This window comes from Syngnathus acus, chromosome 19 (genome assembly GCF_901709675.1).
Source record: "Syngnathus acus chromosome 19, fSynAcu1.2, whole genome shotgun sequence".
Taxonomy (NCBI): Eukaryota; Metazoa; Chordata; class Actinopteri; order Syngnathiformes; family Syngnathidae; genus Syngnathus; species Syngnathus acus.
In genome coordinates, this window is record NC_051103.1 from 8,072,157 (window position 1) to 8,099,653 (window position 27,497).

Sequence of the window (27,497 nt, forward strand, 5' to 3'; positions counted from 1 at the left end):
ATATTGACAAGACGTTTCAACTGCTGTGCTTTTTGAGGACTGATTTCATTTTGACTACATTAGAATGGTTGAAATTGCGTACATTGTACAGTTATAACCACAGCGAGTCTTATAAATGGTTTGTATAATTGTACTATTGCTACTTTTAGTGTAATATAAGCTTTACAAGGATGTCCAAATGTAGTTTCATTCCCAAATCTAAATCTACTTGACATTCCATAGAATTGTGATGACCCAAATGCTGACTGCAGAATAAAAATCTACAAATTGCAAATTAAGAGCCAAATCGGTTCACTAAACGTCAACAGGAAATATTGGGCATTTGTTATAATCAGGGGTCATACAATGTACACGCGTGACATGCAATACTGAAGGGGCTCAAGGATGGAAGAAAATGAATAAAAGACAAACTACTCAGTTATTTGTCAACTAATTGTTCATTCATTGTTTAAACTATCAAGTGAAAGTGTGAGTGTGCGTGCGAGCTATTTCAAGGATAATATGAATGATGCTTTCCTCAAAATTCAAACAGATTCACTGACTATTTTGGTTACACCAGAACAAATTTCCACATGACATGGCACGAAGTACAACACCTGAGGTTCTCCGTCCCGTTTTTGCTTTTAAAGCGCAAAAGTGACAGAATTAACAACTCAAAGAACACGTTTTATTTCCAAAAAATGACATTTCACATTCAGCAATAAAATGCTTTGGTCAAGTTTTGTTACAGTCAAGGGCAGTAATAAGATGTGCTTGAAAATAAAAGTAATATTAGTCAATATTTTTAGGGTTCAATGAATCTAAATGTCAATTCCAAATGAATTAGTTAACCAAGAAATGTCACTTTGTACCCACCTGCTAGTTTATGGAGTGTTCAAAATGAGACCAAATATAGAATGAAATGATTGTCTTGTTAGTTGGCTACTTTGTTTATCCGACATCTTCAATTCTGATTTCACCTCAATACACTTTTTCGCATTTTAAAACCAATTTGTCAGGAATAGCCAAAAACATTGTAGCTAATAAATGGTCCACATCTGACGTTTCAAGCGCTACTTACATTTATATAGTCAACAGTAACAGACATTTATCAAGTGGAAATTATTCATGTGAAAAGGACAACACACTGCAATTAATTTGGCTGTGGCCTGTAATAAAACAGAGGCCGCTCTACTATATTGTTTTAAAACACTATTGAATGTCACTATCAATAGTAGAGGTACAGGATAATATGAAGTGAGTTTAAAAAAGTGTTCATGACAAATAAGAGATACTGGGCTTTGTTCATTAAGTGAAAGTGGAATAAAAATACAATTTCAGTCTTACTTTTCTCTCTCGACTTCATACTGAACGTAATTTCTGTCACGTCGTAGAAAACCTTTCTAGTCGACCATAAGCTTCTTGAGGGAATTGAGATAAGCCGGAATTAGAGAGCTGACCGACTCGCCGTCGTCGTTGAGGATCTTCTCGCTTCGACCCTCGGAGCCCACGGAACTGGCCGAGCGCACCAGACTGGGATACGGGGTACTGTAACCCTGCACGCCACAAAAGTACAAATTTTAGGATTACATATTATATATATCTATATATAGAGAGAGAGTGATATGACATACAGAGGAGTATCCCTTGCTGAAGCTGCCTCTCTTCTTGGTCCTTATCTTAGTAAGCGCCGACTCAGCTATGTCAGCTCGTTCCTCAGCATCATCCAGCTCATGGACCGTCTTTCTGTACTTGGCCAAGTTCATGTTGGCTTGCTCCTCCTGCACCATTTTGGACAAATCCAAAATATTATGAAACTATGCCAAGATGCAATTTGAATTTGAAATGAGCTTTTTCCGTAAGAATCAGATCACACATACAGCCTCTTCCACTTGTCTCTTGTAAGCCCTCATCTTGTTCTGCAGCCTTTCCACCAAGTCCTGCATTCTCTGCTGGTTCTTCTGGTCCTCCTCAGACTGGAAAACAATTTCCTTCAGCCGGCGTTCATTCTTCCGCAGCGTCTTCACCGTCTCGGCATGTCGCTTCTGCTCGGACTCCAGCTCCAGTTCCAACTCTTTCACCTGCAAACGCGACATCGCTTGAACACAACTATGCAATTCCAGCAGGGGACACTAGAGGGTGGCAATGCTCTTGTCCTGCTTTTCGCAAGAACTCCATGAGATTTTCCTTTCACCTCCTCTTACACCACAAAACCCAAACCACAAAAGAAGTATTTCCTTGCCATGCTGGCACAGACAGATTAAAAAGTAACATCTGTTTTTTCACATTTCATACGGTGACCATTATGGAAGGAACATCCGTGTTTCCAATCTGTTATCTTCGACTTTTGTACATGTACTCTGTATGGATGAATAAGCTTGATTTTCCCATCAGCCCAATGTTAAACCAAAAGTGTTATCTCGAGGAGTCAAAGAAAAAATACAAAAACTGTTTCATGAGGCAAAATTGAAGCTTCATTTTCCATCACTACAGATCAGGAGCTACAAATTGCTCCTCAAGCAACACCTCATTGACTTAAAAATAGTGAGTCCCTGACAGTTTACCTTTCCTTCCAACTTTTGGATCGTCTTCTTGCCACCTTTGAGCGCTATCTGCTCTGCCTCCTCCAGCTTGGTGCTCAGGTCTTTCACCTGAGCCTCCAGCCCTTTCTTCACCTTCTCCAGTTGGAGCGTGTGCTCCTGCTCCAGGCGTAGCTCCTCCCCCACTCGGGCCAACTGAGCATATCCAATACCTTATTGGTCGCTCGATATCTTCATGATTTCCTCTCGTGTCGGTGTTTTACCTCACAGCTGGCCTTCTTGGACTTGTCTACGAGTCCCCTCATTTCTCCTTGGAGCTCCTCGTGGTCGTGTTGTAGAGCTTGGAGATCCACCTCGAGTTTCCTCCTGCCGCTCAGAACCGGCTGGAACTAAATAGAACGAGATCAGGTTACAGGATGATCAATTAAGTGATGATCATTCAGTGAATTAACATCTCATGTGATGCTCATTCTTTCTCTCTGGTCACCTGGTTATTGAGATCGCTATATTTTTCATTGGAATCTCGCAGCTCTATCTCCAAGGCTTTGCGAACCCTCTCGGTACTCTCCAAGGTGGAGCGAGCCTCCTCTCCATCACTAGCCAGCAGAGCGCAACGTCTCTCCAAGGCCAACATCTCCTCCTTGTGCTCCTCACGGGCCCTCACCTCCTCCTCCAGCTGAGCCTGGAGCTCCTAAAGAACAGAGAAGTCATCCAATAAGTTTGAAGTAGCACAACAATGGTGGTGATGGTGTTGTCATCCAACCTTGATCTGTTGCTGTGTCTTTTTGCTGCTCTTGCTGTACTCAGTGTTGCTCTTGGTTAGAAGATCCACTTGAAGCTCCATTTCAGTGACATCAGCCTCTAGTTTCTTTTTGAGCTTTGTGACCTCCATCCGACCTTTAATCTCCACATCCAAAGTGGCCTGTAGGGATTCCAAGGCTCTCTGGTGGCTTTTTCTGATCAAGAAGAAATCAGAGTGAGCTCATCTTAAATGTATTTCTTTGCTCTTTTTGAATGAAGAGGAAGCAGAAGAGACAGAGCTTACCTCAGTAGTGCTTTGAACGTTTTAAAAGGAAGTAGAGGACAGTATTAAAGGCAGAAAGGAAGATAGTGTGTGAGCGGGACAGAGATTCTAGAGACGTGGTACCGAGCAGCATCGATCTCTTCCTCTTTCTCTTGAAGTCTGCGCTCCAGGTCTGACTTGGCCTGAGATAACTCCAGCTGCATCCTCAGTAACTTGGTTTCCTCAGCCTAAAAAAAGAATACATCCAACTTGATCATAAGTGAAATGATGGAAGCTTTTTTTTTTGTACTGTACCTCTAAAGCTGCCTCTGATTCTTCCAGTGATGCCTGTAATTCTTCTTTCTCCATCTCAATCTTCTTCTTTGCTTTTTGGAGCTCATGGACACTCTTCCCTCCATCTGAGAGCTGGTCCGTGAGGTCAGCTATCTCCTCTGTGTGGAGGGGATTTGCAAATTAAGAGCTATTACTGGACTTTAATTCTTAAAAACTGTATTCCTGTGTTCACATTCATTGAATCGTGTTATGGTAACTACGGAATAACTAAGTATACCTTGGTGGGCCTTGTTTTCCCTCCGTAGCGCTTCCAGCTGCTCCAGAGACTCTTCGTGCAGTGTCTTGAGTTTGAAGAGCTCGCTTGCATGTTGTCTGCTCTCCTTTTGACAGCTCTCCACCTCGGCTACCAGCTCCTCACACTTTTGCTTCCAGTCTCCCAGTTGCTTCTCTAGAACCCGCTGCTTCTTATCAAGAGCCTGTCCACATCCGCTCGCCTTAGATGGAGAGCAAAGTGGATGTTGAAATTTGATCATCACGGACTGCCGTTGACATCAAATGTCCACTGGGCTGGCAGTGAATGAGTTAAAGAACACCTGTGCTCTACCTTCTCCAGGTCCATACAGAGCTCCTCCACCTCTCCCTGGAGCCTCTGCTTGGTTTTCTCCAGAGAAGAGCATTTAGCTTGTGTGGCTTCCACCGCCTCTTCTGCCTCTTGCAAGCGCAATACCAATTTTTTTCTGTGACACAAAAATGATTCAGAGCAGTAGACCCGAACGCAGCACACTTGCCAGTATCAACTTGACCTACTTGGTTTCCTCCAGCTCGTCGGCATACTGGATGGAGTCCGCCTCGTGTTTGGTCTTCAAGTGTGTCACCTCACTGTTGAGTTTGGAGACGAGCCGCTGCAGCTCTTGCTTGCTCTCCTGCTCCTCCTCGAGCTGCTCCTTGAGCCCCTCGTACTCCTGCCGCACCGAGCTCAGACTTGCGCCGACTGCCTGCTTACACTGGCAAACGCAAGATGTTTTGGTATTTGTTTCACTTGCCACATTCAATACTTCATTTCCGTTTCATTTCAATTTGGGGCTTTTGTATATCCACACTGTGACATTTACTTTGACCTCTTCATCCAGCTGTTTCTTCACTTCCTCCAGCTGAGATTGGAGAAGAGACTTGGTACGACTCAGTTGGCCAGATCTGTTCTCGGCCTCTGCCAATCGTCGACTTGTGTCTGTATTATCGGCTTGAGAGGCAAATGGGAGTTTTTTTTTGTTTTTAGACGATTTACTTCTACTAAATTGACATGAAATGAAGAAGGTCTCTCACAACTGTACCTGTGAGTCTGTTCTTGGACACAGTGAGTTCAGTGAGTGTCCTCTGTAGGTCATCGCCTCTCCTGTTGGCCTCGCAGAGCTGTTCTTCTAATTTCTTCATCTGGCTATCTGAGGTCATCTGCGGTAACACAGGAACACGTGAGTTCACACGGGAATAGCATAGGGCTTAAGTTACTTGAGTTGAAACGGTTTTCCATGTCCCCGAACCTTGGCTTTTTGTAGACCTTCGAGCGAGGTGGACAGATCGTCCACTTCCATTCTCAAGTTTTGCTTCTCCTTCTCCAACTTGGCCCGAGTCCTCTGCAGGGACTCGCACTGCTCATTTAGCTCGGCAATGACATCGCCATGGCGTTTCTTCAGGGTCACAGCCAGCATCTCTGACTGGACAGATGTTTCTTCCAGGTCTCGTCTCAAACGCTGGAGCTCCGCCTCTCGCTTCTTGTTCATCTCCAGCTGATAACCACACAAATTCTTCTTTATACTAGGTGGAATTTTTGAAGTTCTATCGACTTCTTTTGCCAGATAATTGTATTTGGAGAATGAGTGCAAATTTAAAACATCTGTTTTTTGAAAGCATAAACATCATCTTTAGCTCTCAGTAAAATTATACAGCTGGACTACTGATGGCTCGATATCCTCGAATGACTCCAGGAAGTCCAACCACGGGGCTTGTTTCAAAGTAAGCCTATGTCAAATTGTTGTTTTTTTTACCTGCGAGGCGGTGACTCCACCTGCTTCCTCCAGTCGATCCGTGAGCTCTTCGAGTTCCCTGCCTAAATCTACTCTCTGCTTCTCCACCTGTCAAATAGTTAAAAAAAAACCTTTTTATATCTATTTCCAAACTAAATTCAAAACGTGTTGTCAAAATTACCCTGTGACGTGTACATGCTTTTATCAAATCTAAAATGTTACATTAAAGGCCCCTTATCGAAATTAAGCAGTGAATGCAAAAATGTAAAGTGACCCAACCAAAGTCCCAAGCACAACTGTAAAAGGCACGCTTACAAGATGCGCAACGTAAATCACACAAAAGACTTTTCCAATCTTGAACTATTACGTACACAACCATCTTACATGTTTTTTCACAGCTGTTTTAAGGACAGAAGGTTCACAAAGTATCCTGTAAAAAGCTGTAAAATCCTTCATACTAGCAAAGAAACACCTGAAGCTAAGGCACAAGTGAAAACATATACTAGGCCCTATTTTGGAGCAATCCTTCAACAGCTACCTCAGCCTGGTATGTATACAAGTCTATGGACATTCACCTTGGTTTGCTGCATGCTGAAACTAACATGACTCACCAGAGCCCGTAAGAAATGGAGGATTATCTAAGCTTCAAATGTGTCAACCACATGGATGCTCCTAAGGGAAGATGATTACCGTATTTTCACATGCTTTGAACCATGCGGTTTTTCCAGATTTTTATGATATTGTAAGATTTGTGCATATTCTCTTATATGGAAATGAAACATGAAAACATCTACGGTTTATAGTCCAGTGCAGCTTATATATGAACGAAAAAGGAGAACCCCCCACTAATTTTTACTGGTGCGGCTTATAGTCCAGAAATGACGGTATTCTTTATGATAAAAGTTAACATTCCATGTGGGCGAAACCTCCATGAGAACTACACTAGTTGTGTCTGTCAGTCATTGTCTCCTGGTGATCTCTCACCTTTTGCACAATAAGGAGCTGTTCTTTGTGGTGAAGTAATGCTCTATTTGAGATCTTCCTGTGGAACAGATAAAGCAAGGCAAGTCCTCACTTGCTCCGATCTTCACTCATGTGGCTTTAGGTATCCCATAACAAATAAAATACCACCCAGAATGGGGAGAGGGGAGCAAAACATCCCCCAAGGGCCTACTCTCAAATATGTAGGTTTTTTTTTGCTACTGGAACATGCAACTTTTCAGTCTTACGAGGAGTTGTGCGCCTTAAATACACACATCAAGTCATGTGAAACAACAAGCACTTCAATAGACCGCCTTGGTAGATTTGCTTTATAGAAGCCAGACCGACCGGCCACCAAGCTTTAGGCTTTTTTCCACCGATCAGTGAAATGTTGCTAAAAAAGGATTTCATATGCAAAATGTGTAAGAAGAAACAGGTGTGTGTTTTCCGTAGATCGTTTCGCTCAATGATCCTTATCTATTTTCGGCGAGGGCAGTCGTGCATCGTACCTTTACTCTTATGGCTCGTTCGGCTTCCAGTTCCTCTTCCAGCTCCTCAATTCGGGCCTAAGGAGGGAGACACAGTTGGAATGGATTTAGTGCGGCAAATGTTTTATTCCTACTTAAATATTGTAAGTATAACTTATGCATCATATTGGCTGTGTGAGAGCATCTCTCCAGTAGATGGTTTGTTATTTCAGGGCAGTTCAACTCAGTTGGTTTCCGCCAATCTCTGGGGATTTGGAATGTTTCTGGATTTGACTCAGGTAGTAATTTACAGCAAGAATGTCTGAGGCCACAGTCATTGTTGGTATTCTGACCAAGGGCAGGGTCTACCATGTCGGGTTTTGGAGCCTATCCTAAAATTTGAAGAATTTATGGGGTTTTTTTCCCTTCAACTCCTCCCAGTTCAAGCAAATGTTGACAAGCAAATGCTTCATTAAGAAATGTGATACAATTACTGATCAATACGTCCAATTTCCGAACAGCATAACACCCACAGAAATCATGTTGTATTGGCCCCATCACTCCTAAAACATCTTCATGGAACCCAGAAACGTGCAAGGTCAGATCAGAGAACAGCATTAAAGCATGATGATGGATTGGCAATAAATCATCTCCAATGCTTTCATCAGTTCACCTCAAGCCAAAACACTATTTAGTTTGACTAATAAGAATCAAATTGCCAGTTTCCTCTGAGAGTAGTTCTTCTCCCCGTGTTGTGTCATGTTCCTGTGTTATCTGCAACGTCGATCCAGTGTCATATTGTCAGGAAACGAGTCTGACAAGGCGCGTAGCCAAGAGCCATTCACGTAACAACACAGGTGAAAGACATTCACGTGCTACCCACAACTTCCCAAAAACTAAAAGGCATTCTCAATAAAGAAAAAAACCGATTGACAGTTTTGAATGCATGCAAATATCCTCCGCAAAATTATTCTAGATATTTTGCAAGTCCCTAATCAACATTTTTTTGGATTCTCCAGCCTCTTGAAGATGGAGCCAAGTTTTCAACAACATAAAACACCTTAAAAAGTCATCAACTCACATGCCAGCGAAGGACCTCTGCAGAGAGAACAGCCATGGTTACACAGCAGCTTGACTGACTGACTTGTCTCTCGCTCTCTCGCTCTCACACACACACACGGACGCACACATGAATGCCTACAAACACACATTATTAAAGCCCCACAGTCCTTTCCAGTCCACACCCCCTTGTGTGTGCTTGGTTTCTTTTCTCAGCATGCACTATTCACATTTCTACTTCCCTAAACCTTCAAATAAACATTGTGGCTTTCACACAACACATCAGCATCAATAATGCCGATTCGGTGGTTCCATACAATTTCTTCTCTTGGAATATTTTTGCAGATGAACTTTGATTGAAAATGCTTGATGCATTTGATGTGTACTCCTTCCCCAGCCAGGACCTAAAAAAGTGGCTCTGAATTACATTCAGATGTGGCCTTTGTTAGGTCTCTTCTCCCGTGTCTGATGGGAATGTCAGCAGGCGTGGGGAGTTCGATCTATCCTCTGTGAGTCCATCAAAGGGGGAAAACATAAGCCAAACAACTGCGAGTAATGCTCGGCAATCGTCAACACCGAGCCGTGCGGACCTCCTGCGGAGCCCCCGACCATACTGTCCACACATGTTCACATAATTCAGGTCCTCAGCAACACTGTTGGAATTTACCACTTTGTTCTTTTGAAATGTCTTCGAAAAGTCATTTATGGCTGTTTGCCTAGCTTGAGAGATCAGCAGGTGACAACAGGTTCTCTTGACCTGCTTAGTGACGATGGGGTCAAAGAAGTAGATATGAAAATGATGGGGAAGAACATTTTCAAAACTGTGTTGACTCATAAAGTGTGGGGGATTTCTTTTATTTTTTTGAACCACATGATTTAAACCAAAGAGCCTTTGGGGTAAGAAGAACTTCATTTTGTCAGACTTTGATGACCCTTCCTCACCTGTCTGTTTTATGAGCACGTACTAAAATCGCTATGAGCACAAGATTGTTGTAAAGAAATAACCATGAAACGTTTAAGAGTTTAACCTTATTGACATTTGCTCTTGGCCTGAATTACAGCTCACTTAAGAGCAGCTTTGTTGTGAAATGTAAATGAAATGAAATCATCAAGTTCAGGATCAAATAAAGATCACACAAAGTATTGTGCATAAAGTAAAGCAAAGTAGATTTCCCTAACAACTGTTCCAACTTCTCGACGGCCAAACAGTAGTACTGAAATAAATACAATTAAAATTGACCCCAAAAGCTCAGGTATGAAATTGACAAAGATGACAAAAACAATGACACTAATTGTAGTTACTTTTAGTTTTTTTATAAACTCCAAATGAATATAAAATCCCAATTGTAGGTCTTGAAAAGAAGGCCAATTGCTGCTTGTCACACCATTTTGGGGAACTAGTAGATGCCTATCACTTTGAGTTTCAACCTTCCCCCTGACATGACTGGATCTGTGAAATGAGCCCTGCAGCTCTGTTGAAAAGCAGGAATGCATCACTTACTGCTTTGCAAACTACAGGCCAGCATGTCCTTACCTTAAACTGACCTCCGGCTATGACCCCAGGGCTTATTTTCATGTTTGCCTGTTTGAAATTTGTAAACCTTTATCTTCCACATCAAATACTCACGTATGACACGTAAAATCAATTCAAAAGAGTCATAATAATAATAATAATAACGACCTGATCAGAATGTCATCTTACCTGCATTTCTTTGCTCTTCTTCTGCAGTCCATTGTTGAAGGTCTCTTGAGCTTCAAGCTTGGAGAGAGTACTGCTCATTTCCAAATCCTTCCTTTATTGACAAAAAGATCAAGAATTTGATTTGAAACTAGAGAAAGAATGAATTGAATTCCTGCCATTCGGTTAAAAATAAATACATTCTATCCATCTTCATCAAATGACATTGATGAGTTCACATTCGAAAGTGACAAAGTAATACTGCTACGTCAATAAGTCTAACATGAACGCAAAATGTACGATAGCGATCACATTTGTGTGATGAGCTACGTGCCCGGGAGGGAGGGAGTCTTTATTACCTGTCATTAACAAGACAAGCATTGGCAAACGAAAATGTCCCATTTGATTTGAAGATTTTTTTTTTTTCTCTCAAACTATAATCAAGCACAATATATTCCGAGACCAATATGCAATGGCAATAAAATGAAAGAAATATAAAATGAGTGACAGGTTTCATATTAACTTAGGTCATGGACTGTTGGAAAAAGTGGGTTGCTTGGCAACAGAGTGACTCATTCCTTTTTATTAATGATCCCTGTGACAGGGAATCTTTTAACATAACCACTGGCAGGTTGAAACATTCGAATGCAGATTAAAGTGCTCATTGGTGCGTGTCAGAGAGGCTCTATTATGACACTTGTTACTGTGGATGACTCTGTTTGCTCTTATTAGTGAGTGCATGTGGGTGGATAGTGAACCTCAGAGGAGGAGACATCCTCCAGCATGTCAGAGTTTAAGCGTTCATGCTTCACCAGAGGTTCATTATCGGGAAATGACAAGATGTTTTTTTTTTTAGTTCAGTGGTTTGGAAATATTTTCAAAATGAATATGTCACAGTAGTCAGTTGGATGGAAAATCCATTGTGGGTTTTTTCTTTTTGACAAGAATTATAGCAAGTATGGAGCATACTAATATAGGATATAAAAAGTTTACACACCCCTGTCAAAAGCCAGGTTATTGTGATATAAGAAAATGGCCACCAGCAAACATGAGTGCTGACCTTTTGTTGACCTCTTCTGGACCATTCTTTGTCTTGTCCACCCCTTCCAGATTTTCCTGATTGCACCCGTCGTCAGCCTCCATCTTCCTACTGTTCTTCTCCAGCTCCTCATGCAGATGTCTCTCCAGCTCCTCGCGCTGATGGCGCTCCTGCTCAAGCTGATACTCCAGCTACCAACAAACCATGCCAATGCACGAATGATTGTCAGAGTAGGTGGACTCTACCAAGGCTGCTCTTGGTCACAGATTCTGCTCATAACCTTTATAGACATAACAGAAGTATACTCACATCTTCTACCTTCTTCTCTAGTTGGGTTTTCTGTTGGATTAATAGATCCACCTTCTCCTCCTCACTGCGCAGATCCTCGATAGCTTGCTGCAATGGGAGCAAGGGAACACAAAACAATAATGATAACGATGGATAATGGCAATAGGAACACAGAAGTGGAGAATCTGTGAACCGGCAGAATGATCACCAAATATTTAAGGCGCTATTTTTGTGCCCATGAATTGATTCCTACAATGATAGAGAGGGTTCCATGCTGTTGTCTTTCTTATGAATGAAAGCAAATATTTCTGCAGTGCTCAGAATTGTTCAGCCTGCATCTCAATCAAATTCACAGAAATGATGTAACAGCCGCTGCGCCACAATTTAGACCCGTTTCCAACTCTCTCAACTTTGACACACATGAAATTACCTTGTATGTGAAATGTGCTGCCTGGATATTATTTATTTTATGATACCTCAAGAATGCTCATCTTCAACTTTGCTGAGCTCAGACTCTGGTGACAACATACAGTCAAATATCATTCAGTGTGTCAAATGATTCTCTACCGCTTTATCGTGTTCACATGCAACTAAGGCGCCCTCCAATTGGTCCAGGTCCTGTCTGAGACTGTTGCACTCTTCCTCCATTCTGTCTCTGTGGAAAGTCAGCTGAGTAGAACGGACCTCCCCTTCTTCCAGACGCTCTGACAGGCCAGATAATTGTCGCTCCAACTGGCGTTGCGTCCGCTCCAGCTGGACACAGCGCACTTCTGACACGTGCTCCTGAAGGTTAATTCACACACAATGGGAATAGTTGATACAAAGGTGCACTACTTTGCACTACATGCAATCCTGAGCAAATCTCAATCTGATTTGCATTCTAAGACAAATTTTGTCTTGAATAGTTTAAGATTCAAGAGTTTTTATTCGCCATGTTTATACGTGTCCTACTTTTGTAATGCCTTTTTTTTACGCATGCAATCCTTAGCAAATCTCAATCTGATTTGCATTCTAAGACAAATTTGATGACGTAACATTTAGATTGTTCCCTATGTTTAAAGGTGTACTCAAAACAATACTCAAAATGATGCTCATGATTGATATGACTTATACACATATGATAACCTTTCCAAAAATAACAATGGACCAAGTTATAAATTTGGCCTCTTGATTTATGAAAAGCAACCTTAACAAATTCAGTAGACCATCGTCAAATGATTATTATGATCATTATAATAGAATGCAACAGAGATGATGGCTAGAATCCATTGTGGTCCTTTTCCATCTTTCAAATAGTGACAAGTGAATAAACAATGATAGGAGTTAGTGAAATTGTTTGAATAAAAAAAAAAAAAAGGCTTTCAAATGTGCTAGATAAATGAAATCAAACTTACCCCAAAACGTGTGTCCCTCCCTACAGCCAGAAGAAATCCTTCCCTTTGTTAGTCTAATCTCTCCTTAATATAGCTCTGCTACAAAGATCAACACAGTGACGTGAGGAGCTGACCTGATAGACCAGTTTAGCCTTATACTGGAGCTCATGGTCAGCGGCAAGCATCCATAACAGGAGTGAAAAGACCTCATTGTCAAGTCTGCTCTGGATAATATTCATTTCTTATGAAGCAGTCATCACAGGCAAGGTATTTGCTCAAAGAAAACACTACCCGCAGACGTGGGCATTTGTCAAATTACCAAGCAACCTATTTTCCATGTGCGGGGTCTTTTTTTCCCATAAAAGTACTTGTCCTGCGCCTTGGCGGCTTTTCTACATGGCTGCTCCCCAACTTCTATTTTTAGAAAATGATATGAGGGTGAAAAGGTGCCTACCAAACCTGCTAGTAGAAGGACCCAAGGCTGCAATGGTACCTTTGGAAAGTGTGGCTTACCCATTTAAACAAAATAAATACAAAATATAGAATGAAATATATAAAGGTAAAAAAAAATACGTGCGTGACTCAACAGTTCAAATCAAATCATAAACAGGATGTTACGCATTCAAAGCAGTAAAAGTCCACCATCACCGTGCATGGCACTCCCAAAATCATCACTGAAGTGCTAATAGCTCCACCAAACTACATAATTAACATTTACGTACACTTTGTATTCTGTTGTCCAATGCGGTGCCAAAGCCATCCCAGTCCAGCTCATCAGGTTCCGGTTGTGGTCCGGGGTCATCTTGGCTTCTTTTACTCTCTTCTGTGTCAGCTAAGAGGAAGTGCTGAAGTTGAGGACACCTTAAAGACATCCTCGCCGTAGAGACAAACACGGCTTTTCTTTCTTTCTTCCAATAGGTCTAATTGATTGCCTCTTCTGTAGCTCAAGATGTGCAGCTGTTCTTGTTCCACTTGGATCCTGGCTGAAATCACGCTAATAATTCGCTCACTGATGTTGATCCAGCAGATTATTGCCTATTCATCTGATGTCATCCAAACATGCCCGTCATATGTTTATCCAGCTTGTTACTAGGAACAATCAGCAACCTCTCGTGTCCGTTTGTGATCAAACAGGTCGTACGACGGTGATGTCATGCCATAGAAATACTGTATATCCCTTTAGTTGTTGAAACCATACAACACACTGGCAAAAACAAGAATTGAGATTGCAAAATGTCCATCCTCCTTTCATTCTTGATTAAAACTGCCATAAATGTCTCACACCCACATGGCCGCCCACAATCTAGATTCTTCTCCTGGGAAGAACACTGAGGGCCTATTATGCTTTGCTCAACAAAATGGATGATGTGCTTCTTGTTGTTTTTGCCAAACAGGTATTGTGACTGCTCATTCCTTGTTGTACTATCTGAGCCTGTGCTTTTTCCCATAAGCACTACAGACACAATCGAAACCTTTTACTTAACCATAAGCAGGTTTTCATATTTGCCATTCAAGCAAGTTGACTTTTCTCACCATGCACTAGCTTAAGTGCTTTGTTGCAGAATCAACTACTGGCTTCTGGGCAAACAACTGACATTCCTCAAAATGTTACAGGAAAGTCAAACAGCTACAGTTAGGCAAGAGAGAGAATTCTTCAAAATAAACAGTCCAAATTTGTATATATATATATTCCTATCTTTGTGGTAGTTTGTCCTGGATATGAGATGACATAACATCCGAAATATTATTTCCATGTCTTTACATCTGGTTGTGACCTTTGTTGACTCCACTCACTTTTTATACAGTATTGTGATTTAAAAAAATAAAAGATAATCAGGCCTTTGGAGCTCTCACAGGGCCACAATTTCCTATTTATGATGTCCATAGCAAATTATTCATTTGATCTTTGCTAAGTGTCATTAGCCTCTCCTCACTTGTCTCTTTGGTTCTCCACAATCATTCATCATTCCCTTTCAAGTTTTTTGTCCCACTTTTTTTTTTGTCCCAAGAACACAGCTCTTTTTCACACATGCAAAATTGGGACATCTGGATACTTTATCTATCTGATCCCACATTTACTTTCCATTTGCCCAAATTTTGAAAAGAAGGGATGTTTGTCATTATCTTATGAAAGAAAAGAAAACCCAGCTAATTCACACACTTTAGAAAAGGAACAATACAGCCCAATTGGAGGATGCCCAAAGCACAAATTCAGCCCAAGCTAAAAAGTCGCTGAAGGATTTAAAAAAAAAAAAAAAACAACAGTAGAAAAAGTCAACTCACAGTGTGATATTTGGAAGCCGCATCATTCTTTTCCCTCTTAAGCTTCCAGTTGTGATGCTCAAGCTCCCGAACCATTAAAATGAGCCGCTCATTTTGCTCCTTGGTCCTTCTTAACTCCTCTCTGTCCTTCATCTCCTCCTCTGCTTTGTCAATGTCCGACTGCAACGTCAAGGGCCCCACCTGGGAACACAAATAAAATTCAAACCGTGCCATTTATTAGTGTTGCAGGCTATTTTAAATGAAATGTTTACAGTTCCACTAATCTTGTAAGTTTTAAGACACACAGGTCTTAACTCATAGGTGTCAAACTCAAGGCCCGGGGGCCAGATGCAGCCCGCCACGTTGGTTTTTTTGGGGCCCACAAGACAAATTTTGCATCGACTTTGTATCATGACTAAAATGACAAATGGTCTTCACAAAAATAAATATTTCTTGCTATTTTTATTACCATTCGGCTTTTTAAAATATTTAAACAGTTTTTACTACTTTCTGATTTCAAAACTCATTTGTTTTGTAGCCTATCCAACTAACTTTCTTTCGTTAAAAAAAAACAGGTGCGAGTTGATTTTAAAGTGCAAGATTAAACGAGAGTTCAAAAGAGGAAAGCGAATGAAAGAAAAGGCTCGCAGGAAAACTTGTTCCTGCTTGAATGTGGGGTCTGTACTTTTCGGAAAACAAGCTGTCATTAGCTGAATCCGGACAGTGATCAACAACAAACTTTACATTCTGTCAGTGGGAAATGATATGGGCAAAACACGTGCGTCCATAATTGCCATGGTGTCAGAATTAGATTTAAGACGTGTGCTTTAACAGGCGTGAAGCTCCGCGCATCACCGAACATACCCCGGCCTGTAGTTACAGTACTTGAAATTGTCAATATTTACCTGTCAGCGCAGGATTTGACATGGCTGGCGCTCACTATCAGTCTTGGCGCCAATGCAGAGAAATGTGACACATCAGTGCTTCACCTTTCACACAATTACAAATTTCAATCAATAAGAACAAATCAAACAGGATCTTTATCTCTCTGTCTTGGTGGTTGATGGATGGATACGGGAAAAGAGAGACATTTTTTCCATCTCATTGATGGAACTATAAAAACAGTTCTCGTATAAAATAGGAAAGTCTTTTCCCCCTGCATGCTTCCAAGAGGATTAATTCCATCATTCCATTCTCTCACTTGAGCAGCTGTCTGGCATTGGAGTTTCTCTTCACACCTGCATGGTTCACATGCTACTGGCTTTGGAGCAGCGTCACCCAATCATAGATTTAAAAAAAAAACAGGCTCAAATTAAATCCGAATGTCACCATTTTGCTGAATAAAGATTACTTTTAGGGTCCAATAAGTGCTTAAGTGAGATTTTACTGCACACTTGAGACTCTTGCTTGAGGTGATGGGACTGCGGGGTGAGGCCTGGCCCCTGGCTGAACCCCGAGCCCAGGTCAAGAGGAACGCGGTTGCTGGCTTTGATCAGTGAAGCACGTGGCATTTCATGCACATGACTGGCCGCAGGTCAGGTAGGAAAATAAATCATATCAATGACATGATTGTTGGGAAGTCATGATGAAGAAGCCATCTCTGTTGATATTATAAAGCTGGCTATTGTTTTGGTAGGGCTGAAAAAATTGTTGACTAGGAGATGAATTAGATGTGATGAATGCCATACAAGCAAATGATTTTTGGTTGTGGCTTGAATATTTGAAAGATGACAATTCTCCATGTTTTGCTTTTTAGAAGAAACATAATTGCCATTAGCAAGAAGCCCCTGCAAAGTTCCTCTGGTAAAAAAAAAAGAAAGAAAAGTAAAAAGACATGCTAAAAAGGTTACAATTTGCCAAAATACACATGGAATGGCCGAAAGAGAGAATGGAGCAAATGATTTGCGGCCTGCTGAAATTAAAATTGTTGTTTTTGGGACAGAGGGGCCGCAGACGGTTCCTCAGACAACCACCAAACACTCAATTCAAGTCGACAGAGATTTGTGAAAATGAATGTCAGAAAAAGACTTATCTGCCCTCTTTCAAAAGGTGTTATGACCATTTTTTCCCCCATTCAGACTAGGCCGTAACAACTCAATATAACCGCAACCACGAACAATTGTCATTGTGTTAGCTGCAGCAGCTCAGTGTTTGCATTCTTCTGCGGCATATGTATGTGTGTGGGTTGGACACAACAGAAAGAGAGGAAGACACAAGCTGCTTTTTCCTTCAAAAATACCCAAATGAAAAACATTCAGGCCTAAAAAGTTGACCTCATTGCTCTTAGATGTACTGTAGTGAACAAGACACACCCCCTCCCCTCTTTGGCTTCAGACAATCTGCCAGGAGGAGCCCAACACATCCAAAAGCGACATGACCCAAGCTGACGGAGGAAGACGAGAAGAGTTGCTTTCTTACATGCGCCAGAGTTCTGACGGTCGGCCGGTATTGATGGAAGTCCGTTTGGATCACACACACTTTCTTCTCCATCCTCACAGCTCCCAGCAGCCCATCTGTCTTCACCCATCAGGCGTTGAGGAGGAAATGCACTCTTAGTGTGTGTTTGGGATTTGAAGGAGGATTTGTGTGATGCAGAGAAGGCGAGACAGGACAGATAGAAAGGGAGAAGGTTTGCAAAAGCACCGTGTTGAGTCTGCGAGCCAACCTAAAGGGAGTGTGACGTGTTAAAAAGAAAACAGGAATCAACTTGCATGCCTTCCCCCCCGTTTACCTCATCGGACCCCCCACCACACACGTATGGCTTTTTTGTCTTGATTTGCAAATCACAGTACAGTTCAATATTATTGCTTATTTATTTTTGGAGTTCTTACTGGTTTTAGCCAGTTTACTGTGAATGTGATGGAGCTTTAGTGCTTGCCAAAATGCAGCAGGTAAGCTCCAGGATCTGTGAGCTTCCTTTGATGATGATCACATGCCTCGGAGCTGGCTGGCCATCAACCCTTATTAGGTGCCTGCTGAAAGCAAGCACATACGGTCTTACTATGCACATTCTTTTTCGATTGCTTAGTATCATTTCCACTTTGCCTCCTTCTCGCGTGACCCGTTGGCAAAATAGTTTTGCAGTAGAACTAACACAATTCACTCCAAGTCACTCTTTGACCTCTGATATTTGAATTCAGAAGATAAATCGGGAGATTGTCAAGCATTTCAGGTCATCAGTTTATGACTGCCGTACGCTTTTTTTTGGCTTAAAAAAAAAAAAAAAGATTAATAGCTGAGAAAGAGTGGGTGCCCTGTTGCAGTCTAAACACGCTGCTTTTGTCAACATCATACATTAGCGAGCGATTCATCATATGCGCCACATCTTCTGTCCGGATGTTTAAATAGGCAGTCTGCCATTCCAAGCGTATCAAGAGCAAATATTCAACTTACTCGAGTCACTCCCTTCACACTCTTTCCAACAGCCCCCAGACTCTGAATACTTTGCAGATTGAAGAAGAATGGCTTTGTCACACCCTTTTGGTTCAATTTCTCCAGCAGGGATCTGGCCCAGTACCATTTCCCTCAGAAAACCTCTTACCATTTGCAGAAGTCACAGTAGGATGGCGGTGGGCCTGGATCACATTTAATTCCATCATCATGGGCAAAAAGTAATGTAAACCTACTTTTGAAGATTTAGATGCATGCAGAAGTTGTTTTTCCCAGCCCAGACAACAGGACAAATGTATATATATATATTTTTTTTCATCTCACCTGTTGTGACAGTGAATGAATTTTTAGGTTATGTCGCCATCTGGTGGTAAAGCTTCAATGTTTTGTTTTTGTACTTCACAACCAGGATAAGTACAGAATACAATTAGTTCTCCTTTTTGTGTGGAATGTCCATTATTTATCGAGCTTTAAAGGAATTCCCAGCATGAAGAGGATTTGAAAAGAACCGGAGCTCAATGGGTCAAGGATTTAATTCAAGAATTTATTTCTAATACAAGATTATTGTCACACACAAAAAGGTCAATAATCATTGAATAAAAATGTATTTTACAGAAGAAACAACACTGAGCCTCTCTTTCATTCAGACCCACCTCCCTCAAAAGGAGATGGCTGTCAATCTCAAACGGCTATACATAAATACTGGAAATGATTTTGGTATAAAAGTAACACAACTATACCAGCCTAAATACAAGCCCAGCCTCATAAGACACGTGTCCAACAAAACTTATTGTGAGTTACAGTACGCAAACCACACAAGGTTTAGAATCGACATCTACTCTCCTCTATATGTAACAATATTCTTATCTGTCTCATGAATTTTAATTTCATAGAGAATATTAGGTGCAATAGACTTTGCCATGTTGTTCCATATGTAAACAGCCAGGTTCTCGGTTGTGCTAGGAGACAGAAAATAAAGGCGTTAGAAGGAGTAGGAATAAAAAATAAATCAAATGAAAAGATAACGGCTGCATTTTCATGTCATCCAGACATGACAAAGTGGCCTTAAGCAGAAAGTGTCCCTTCGATTTGACTGTCATCTGCACAGCAGTGAAAGGAAGTACGATGATTTATTATCGTATTACAGAGACCGTGAATACAATGAAAAAAGCAGGGGCCCCAAAAGTGAACCCTGTGGAACACCATTTGAGAGTGGGGCAGAGCGGGAAAACACAAGAAGTTCTGTCTGTCAAAAAGGACTGTGAAGGAAGGGGCTTTCCTGCATCAAGGAAACATCACTTTGTGGTCTTTTTTTGTTTCCTTCAAATGAAGTAGTTAAGCTTATTTGATAGCCTCCACTGTATTAAAAAGGAGTATACTGTCACAGAAGTTGGATGCATACCTGGGAATAGTAGCAAAATACGGGACATCCTTATCCAGGTTTTTATGATCAAGTGGAATCATGATGACCTCCTGAAAATGGAATAAATCACTCAAATTACATTTGACTTGGCTAGCACTGGAGCAAGCTGGCTAGCTAGCAGATGTCAATTAATGCAATTCAATTATTTAACTTTAACCAACAACATGTTAGTTGGCTTTTACCTCATATTTGGAACATTCAAATCATTTCTTGCTGTTATTCTGCTTTTCTTACCTCTATGGACCTCTTCAAGTCAGTCAGGTTCATTACCATGCCGGTGATATGATCAATCTATACATAAACACACGTTATACTTTTCTCCTTTCACACTGCAGGGCAAAGATTTTTTTGAATCCAATTCCAAAAGCAAATGAGACTTCAAATGTGGACTCAACCGCAAACGTATGACCAATGCCGATGTTAAAAGAGGTAAATGTCACATGTCACCCAGCCAGCCGCTCACTTCCATTGACATCACAGCCATGCCACCGCAATCAAGTAACCAACCTTACCTGTCCTGGTTTGTTAAGTGGCGTGTTAAGTAGTTAAACTGGGTCGGCACTCCCAGCAATTCATTATCAGTCTAGTCAGTCACGAGCCTCCCATTCCAGAACCAACCAGAACTCCTTCTCTCCACTTTCAATCAAATCAATAAATTCCCCCTCGTGCTGCATTTGGCTGTCACAGTAAACTCGGCAGGTTGCTTAATCGGTCAGGCTTTATATTGTACTGGTAAAAACAGTGCTTGTAGTCACATAATATGCATTTAGTGTCAAGGCAGTCTTATATTTTTCACTGCTGTATATAAATGTCTGGCTCCGGCAGTGTATTTTTAGGACTGTTGAGACATTGTATGCTTGGCATAAAGTGTAACGGGAGGTTCAAAAAAATAAAATAATAAAGCTTTACACTTACCTTTCCACGCACAGTTATCTCCACTGTGGAAACAAATAAGTTGTAATTAATGAGTGGGAACTATTGAACAGCGATAGGAAGAGTTGCAGACACTCATTTGTAATACGACTGTTAAGTACATGCATCGTTGGAATGGAAAGCCTCCTCGTTTAAGGTCAATTTTCACAGGATCGTGAAAAAAACAAACAGAGTTATCCAAAGTTTACCTAGACCAACCAAAGTTCATTCCAGGCCACACAACTTTAACAATTGTGCTGCACAAGTGAATACTCAAACCTACCTTTGTAGTTGTGTCCATGGCCGTGAGGGTTGTTACATTTCCCAAAGACCTTGAGATTATCTTCATCAGTCAAGTGAACACTACGAAGAAGATAAGAACCATTGACATTGTGTACTTCTCAGGGCAAACACAAATGATGAAGCAACAAAGTTAAAGGTTATTTCACCACAATATTGTTTTCCTTTCACTTTATACTATATCTTCTTTGCAGATGATTGAAATGAATAGTCTTTAAATGAAGACATGTTGAAAAATTAAAATCTAAACTGCCCCTTTAAAGCATTAGCCAGAAATGGGTGTCATTTTGAAAGATTTAGAGTCATAACTTCATATTTGTCTCATAAAAATGATGCTTCTAACAGTTATTTGATCATGCCAATCTCATGTAACTCAATATTTAAAATTCTAAACATGCACTGTGCACAAAGAGGATACTGACAACTAATTCACATTTCTAACATGAAAACTGAAAAGTACAGTCACGGGTATTTTTATTCTAACATTGACCATAACAACCACGCACCAGTTTAGCAATAAGAGAAATGCAATCGTTTCCCACAACAATGCACACAATTGCTTCCACGGCCGAATGAAAAGTAAAAGAGACAGAAAGAAAAGCATCCAAATCTTGCAGAACATGTCAAACACACACAGTGGATTTAATAGCGTGTTTCCTGCTGACGTAGGCGCTTTCCTCGGGATCCTAAACTGCCAACGCAAAGCAAATGCAAGGCAAAGCTGCCAAGGTGATCAACGTCCTCCAAAAGCGACCGTACCTGTGCAAGCGATGACAAGCGCTGAAGCTCTGAATCCGGGTCAGATAGCCCATCGGTTCCGAGAAGCCGTTCATGGCGGAACCAGGCATGTTCAGCAGCCGACTGGCAAAAGGCTGAGCAGTGAGCACGCACGCACGCACGCACGCACGCACTGTGGGTGGGTGGGTGGTTGGTTGGCTCTTTAAAGCTGCAGCGGCGGCTGCAGCTTCTCGTGACTCATCCAGCAGCGTAACAATTGGGCGTGCTTCAACTAAGCTCACATGATGCACACAATCATAGTGATCGGCCCAAGTCAAAAAAAAAAAAGGCAATAGAAGGTCAGTACTCATGGTAAATGTGGCAATGTCACGCTTTTAATTGCTCAATATTTCAATATTCACATGTAGAACAACAAATACATTGTATTCCATTTGAAGCCACATGTATTGGCAAAAGCAGTGTGCATACTGGTTTACATATGTGATTGATTTACGAATGACATAACTGTGTGATGTTCATGTGTAGCAGCTACTATTTCTACAAAATACTTTGGAGTAGTTGAACATTCCTCCATTGGTAGTTGAAAGTGTCTTTCCATCCATTATTTATAAGTGCATTCAAAACTGGCTCTCCTCCAGAATCTCCTCCATGGTCTCCCCTAGCGTCATTTCCCCGTCACTACTGGATAGACTCTTCCTGGTCAGAAAGTCAAGACCTGTTGCATCATATCCTTTCACCATCTGACGTTGATTCTCTCTTTGTCCACGGGTTCCACCGCTCACTTGGAGAGCCACCTGGAGCAGGTGTGGGTGGACGGTGGAACTTGAAGTTGCTCCTTCATCACAGGAGTTACTTTGTTGACACTCTGGGCGGTGCATTTTGGTGCACTTCCAAAGGTGCTTGAGTGGTGCGCCTTGAAAACAGCTCCTGAACTGGAAGTTGTTGTTGAACAAGAAAATCTGCCAACGCTTCTTCAGCTCAGCTTGTACCTGATCACGGGAAAATGGAAAATAATTAGGAAACAAACTGTTGCTAACCTATACGTTTGGTAAGGAGTCAAAGGAAATACTATATAAAGGAAATCATTTTAGTTTGACACGAAACCATACCTCTCCATTGGCGAAGCAATACAACACTCCCACCAAGAAGCCCTTTACAAGAAAAAGCATGATCATAATTATTGGATGACAGAATCATAGTCAAGCATGCAATCGGAATGATTAATCTTACCTGAAAAGAGCTGAGGGTGAGATTAACGAAGTCCCGAGCGTATCGACCGCTCCCCTCCATACATTCGTCAACGAGGACAGTGAAGACTACTTCGTGGATTCCCAGAAGAGGAATAAGCACCAGTGTTGCCCTGGCTAAGCTGGCAATCATCACAACATACAACCATATCATATTTTGCAATCTAAAATGTCACCAGTCAATATCTCTTGCAAACAAAGTGGTAAGTGAACTATCTTTATTTATTTACAAGCATGGTGCATTTGATTCAATCCACATATCAATTTGAACAAATGTAGTTTCGGCCCACACTTTCTGAGAACGACCCATATACGTAGCTCATAAATATGGCAATACCTGTATCTGTAATCGGTAAATTTCACCTGATCCGCTTTGAGCTTGGAAAGCAGCAGCAACAGAATCTTGATGAATATGAAGAAAATGATCTGCAACATGCATTCAATGTAACGTGAGCAAAAGCACAAATGTTGGAAAACAACTACTGCAGTTCCAAAAAGTTCTTACCAGCACTGCCAATGTGATTGGGCCCTTTATTATCCACCAGAACCATCTGTTCACAATCGACCAGCACCTTTAAATCATTGGAAATACATGTAGGGAATCTCGATGAAAAATAAAATGATTCATTTCATGAATAAATGAAAATGAAGCTACACTTACTCTGTGTTTTCATATAAAATCTTAACAACTGTCCATGGTGTCACAAAGAAGACAGGCATTCCTGAAAAAACAAAATGAAATCAAGTTTTTACTGACCAGTCAAATTATCCCGAAGAGGGTGCAAAATGATACGAAGCGACAGGAATGTGGCGTGTTTCCGAGAGCAACGAATCAATTTACGCCGCTTGCACTGATGACGTCATACCGACAGCCTCGTTGCTCTTTGCGTTTTTGTTCTCTGAAAATGAAAAAGGAGCGTACGCCAGCCAACACGTAATACTTCCATACAATTTGAAAAGGACATACCCCATCCTAGCAGCATGTAATTCTTCAACAGGCGCCGTTTGGTCAACACAGCAGTGAAAAGCAGCGTGTGAAGGAAAATGGCTTCCACCAAAAGCCAGAAATAGTTACAGGCCACAAAATACTCCATGGCCACTTTTGAGAATTTGCACATCAGAGATGTCTGTCAGTGATACAAAAAGAGGATGCATCAGTTAGTCTTTTGAAGCAATTCAAATTGGATTCGTGGTGATTGTACCGGAGAACTTGAATATGAGTTCCATCCAGGATCATCCTTGGGGAGGTTGGAATACATGATGTACAAAACAATTTCTTTCGAAATGACAGCAACCGCTCTCAGGATGAATGAAACAAAGAGATTCATGTGAATGTAGTTCCTGGTACAATGGAGCTTCCTGGAAAACACAGATACTATCAGAAATCGTTACAGAATACCCTTTGGTTCATTTGGATGAAGTGGACAGTAATTGGATGATCCAAAACAGTGGAAAAAAACACTGAAGTAATCGGATGACCCCAAGTAGGTTCTCTTTTCATTTAAATGGAACACTTTGCAGCGTAAATAAAAAGGTGTAAGAATTGGAATTGGATCTGCTTTGAAAGGGCCTCCCTCTTTCAAATACGATTGAAAATGAGAAAGGAACCATCTGTGACGAGCGAGACTGCTGCGTAAAAGGACAATTTGAGGCTGATGTCATCGAAAAGCACATGACATGCTCAATAACGCCTCCATGTCAAAGTCAGCTGAATGAAAAAAAATCATCTGCAATAGCACTGTCCATTATTGATGCTCAATTAGAAATAAACATCGTGACTTCTGACGCGGCCGGCCGGGCCGGCCTGGCATCTCACCAGGATCACATTTCAAACACTGAATTTAAACACGGCTTTATCGGCCTCGTTAGTTTGCAGACAGCTTTCATATGCATTTAAAAATAGTAAAAAGTATCACGCGCCATACGTGATGACTGACCTAAACATGCCCATGAGGAGCGTTGCAAACATGAGGGAAGCCAAGGAGAGTGAATAGCCAATGATGGAGACCACCCGCAGGGCTGTCTGCCGAAGCATTTGCTCTTCCTGCTCACAAGGATAAACAAGACAATGGACACAATTGAAGACTGCATGCTCACATGATGCCTTATATTTGGAATCAAAAGCTTTTTCAGATGTGTTACTGTGGTGACGAGTGATGTAGTATCCAAAATAAAAAAAGATCACTTCATTAAGGATGGCAGAAATGTTACTCGGTCAGTCGTCTGTTGGAATGAAATTTGTCCTCACCTTGTCTTTAAAATAATGATCCCCTTGACATTCGGAGTCATCCCTCCAAGGCTCTGAGGAATTTCCCTTCTGCCGCCATCTTCCATTTTCCAAGCATTCTCTGTGCGCCTTCCTCGAAATGTCTGCAGCTCGTTCAAATTCACATGCGCAATTAGTTTAGGGACACAAAGCGTGAAACCATGTCAACGGTGCAATTTTCTATTACTACACAATCATGTGTTAAAGTGCTAGTGCATCATTCGATTTGTTTTAGTCATACTATAACAACTGTGTGTCATCATTTCTCTCAGGCTTTTTGTTAGAAAACAAGCCGTTGATATGGCTTTTTCATTGACGAAATGTCCAAACATTACCCATGCTGATCCATGGCAAGTAAGGAGGGCAGGGGACGGAAACATTTCCGGGAGGTGAATGAGGCCAACACACAAATGCATCAAATGTTCCTTTACAGTAGATTCCTGCAAGGCATAAATTGGAGTAATACAGTGGAACCAATACATTCTTTTACATTACATCACCAAAAAAAAATGGTTTTAGAAAATGGTGTCATTTCTCCTTTGAGTTATTTCTTCCTGAAAAGAAGAATTTGCTCAGCATCTGGAAAATGATTCCACGTACAATAAATGAAGCTTACCAGTTTTGGGGCGTGTACTTGATGTGAGAGTTCTGTTGCAGTCCTCCCAGTAGTCTGTGCGCTCTGCTATCAGACTTTCAAGCACTGAGCATGTTATCTTCTATGCAGAGGCGGAAGGAAAAAAAAGATCATTCCATTTATGACATTCTTTTCATTCCTAATTTGAAATGACCTGCAGCTTTTGGGAGTCTACCCCTCCATTGTGAGATTTTAACCACCACCGAATTATAAGACATTATTTGAAACAGCTAATACTTCACTGACCCTGGACCAAAGAGACATGTTGATATACATCCTTGCAGGTCAAAGGTCATCTTTCTCATTCTTCCCTCAGAATGACATCTTTTGTCACGCGTGGCTCATTGTTTGGGTTGTCGACCTTTTTGTAAACACCCTCGTATGAAAATCTGGGTCGGTTAGGGTCGCTTTAGTAGCTGGCGGCAATATTTGTAAAACATTAGGATCTAAAGGTAGCTGTTCTTTTCAATGACCACTTGGGGGGAGTATTTTAAAACATTTAGCGGCACTCATTGCGTATCCATTTCTCTTTCAAAAATATACACTGCCAGCTTGCTTGGGTCTGAATAGACATCAAATCTGGGTACACTTTCCTCTCTTAATCAAAGCTGAGAGTCAATTTATCCCAAGCTATCTTTATTTGACTCTTTTTGGCTCATTTACACTCATTTTCATTTTCCAAGCACGGAGCAGAATATGATACTCTTTCTGAGAATGTTTCAAAAGAGATCAGAAGGCTATGATCGATATAGATAGATAGATAGATAGATAGATAGATAGATAGATAGATAGATAGATAGATAGATAGATAGATAGATAGATAGATAGATAGATAGATAGATAGATAGATAGATAGATAGATAGATAGATAGATAGATAGATAGATAGATAGATAGATAGATAGATAGATGGACAATTATATTGTGTATGTCTTTCCTTTATGTATGTTTGTAGTGTATTTTCACTTACCTGATGTTTTGAGATCATAAAAAAGAGGAAAAAGAGCCTCCCTCGTAAAGTTGCCCAGGTCTTCTTGTTCAGGATGGATGGCAGGGGTGACATTGCCATGTTTACATTTAGAATGAAAGTTATTTCATGAATTTGATCGCAACTTGTTCGCTCTGTGACTTATCTCACGCAGGTGCACTTAGTTTGCACCAGTCACATTGCGCCCAATGAAGATTCACTGCATGCATTGAAATATTTGCAGAACAAGATGGCAAAATTAATAGTCCACACTTGGTCGATATTTTTCCAAGGATTGTCTTGTCTGACCTGTAAAAAGTAAAACGCCATGCCCATAATCCATTCTTTCTGTGTTTGAAGACGTCAACGCCTTCAACGCTGTCCTGCCTATAGTTTGGAGTTCATCTGAAAAAGTGCATGAAGAACAGATTGCCTCTCCTACTCTGTCCTCCTCCCACCAACCAATCAAGAAAAGGACCAGGGACTAATCTCGTTGTCCCGGAAATACGTTCCATAAGGAGCAAACACGCAAAATGGCATATAATGTAACATATCATAACACTTGCACATTACATCATTAATAATAATAACAGTTTGTTATGCAGCACTGGTTAATTTTCAAATTTCCCACATATCA

The 27,497-nt window shown here is 41.1% G+C and overlaps 3 protein-coding genes across 10 annotated transcripts; all 3 read right to left on the reverse strand.

Moving 5' to 3' along the window:
• Nucleotides 1-645: 645 nt before the first annotated feature.
• On the reverse strand, nt 646-17,620 carry LOC119138529 (myosin-16-like). Of its 7 annotated transcripts, XM_037278671.1 has the most exons (24): nt 17,403-17,620; nt 15,078-15,185; nt 15,006-15,047; nt 11,917-12,132; nt 11,371-11,457; nt 11,083-11,252; nt 10,047-10,137; nt 7,328-7,384; nt 5,859-5,945; nt 5,355-5,600; nt 5,148-5,265; nt 4,929-5,056; nt 4,624-4,820; nt 4,421-4,553; nt 4,094-4,310; nt 3,838-3,974; nt 3,667-3,770; nt 3,283-3,475; nt 3,007-3,210; nt 2,783-2,908; nt 2,544-2,714; nt 1,860-2,060; nt 1,614-1,760; nt 646-1,535 (listed from the first exon to the last, which is right to left on the reverse strand). In XM_037278671.1, the coding sequence occupies exons 1-24, from the start codon at nt 17,472-17,474 to the stop codon at nt 1,383-1,385; spliced, it is 3,405 nt and encodes a 1,134-aa protein (XP_037134566.1). In that variant the 5' UTR covers nt 17,475-17,620; the 3' UTR covers nt 646-1,382. The 7 variants fall into 7 exon arrangements, with proteins under 7 accessions (XP_037134566.1, XP_037134565.1, XP_037134569.1 ...); XM_037278670.1 differs by having other exon boundaries at nt 15,006-15,185; XM_037278674.1 differs by lacking the exons at nt 15,078-15,185; nt 17,403-17,620 and adding an exon at nt 13,091-13,101 and having other exon boundaries at nt 11,917-12,129; nt 15,006-15,076.
• A 1,277-nt stretch (nt 17,621-18,897) lies between these two features.
• Nucleotides 18,898-21,923, reverse strand: pts (6-pyruvoyltetrahydropterin synthase). The gene is made up of 6 exons (XM_037279045.1): nt 21,769-21,923; nt 20,993-21,072; nt 20,713-20,735; nt 20,032-20,088; nt 19,777-19,847; nt 18,898-19,333 (listed from the first exon to the last, which is right to left on the reverse strand). The coding sequence occupies exons 1-6, from the start codon at nt 21,855-21,857 to the stop codon at nt 19,210-19,212; spliced, it is 444 nt and encodes a 147-aa protein (XP_037134940.1). The 5' UTR covers nt 21,858-21,923; the 3' UTR covers nt 18,898-19,209.
• Nucleotides 21,924-22,099: 176 nt separating this feature from the next.
• LOC119138601 (glucagon-like peptide 2 receptor) lies at nt 22,100-27,285 on the reverse strand. Of its 2 annotated transcripts, none has more exons than XM_037278852.1 (13): nt 26,864-27,285; nt 25,877-25,976; nt 25,596-25,700; nt 25,243-25,370; nt 24,932-25,038; nt 24,197-24,353; nt 23,962-24,121; nt 23,656-23,716; nt 23,500-23,566; nt 23,332-23,420; nt 22,978-23,116; nt 22,857-22,898; nt 22,100-22,736 (listed from the first exon to the last, which is right to left on the reverse strand). In XM_037278852.1, the coding sequence occupies exons 1-13, from the start codon at nt 26,960-26,962 to the stop codon at nt 22,365-22,367; spliced, it is 1,626 nt and encodes a 541-aa protein (XP_037134747.1). In that variant the 5' UTR covers nt 26,963-27,285; the 3' UTR covers nt 22,100-22,364. The 2 variants fall into 2 exon arrangements, with proteins under 2 accessions (XP_037134747.1, XP_037134748.1); XM_037278853.1 differs by having other exon boundaries at nt 25,243-25,364; nt 26,864-27,284.
• Between the last annotated feature and the right edge of the window lie 212 nt (nt 27,286-27,497).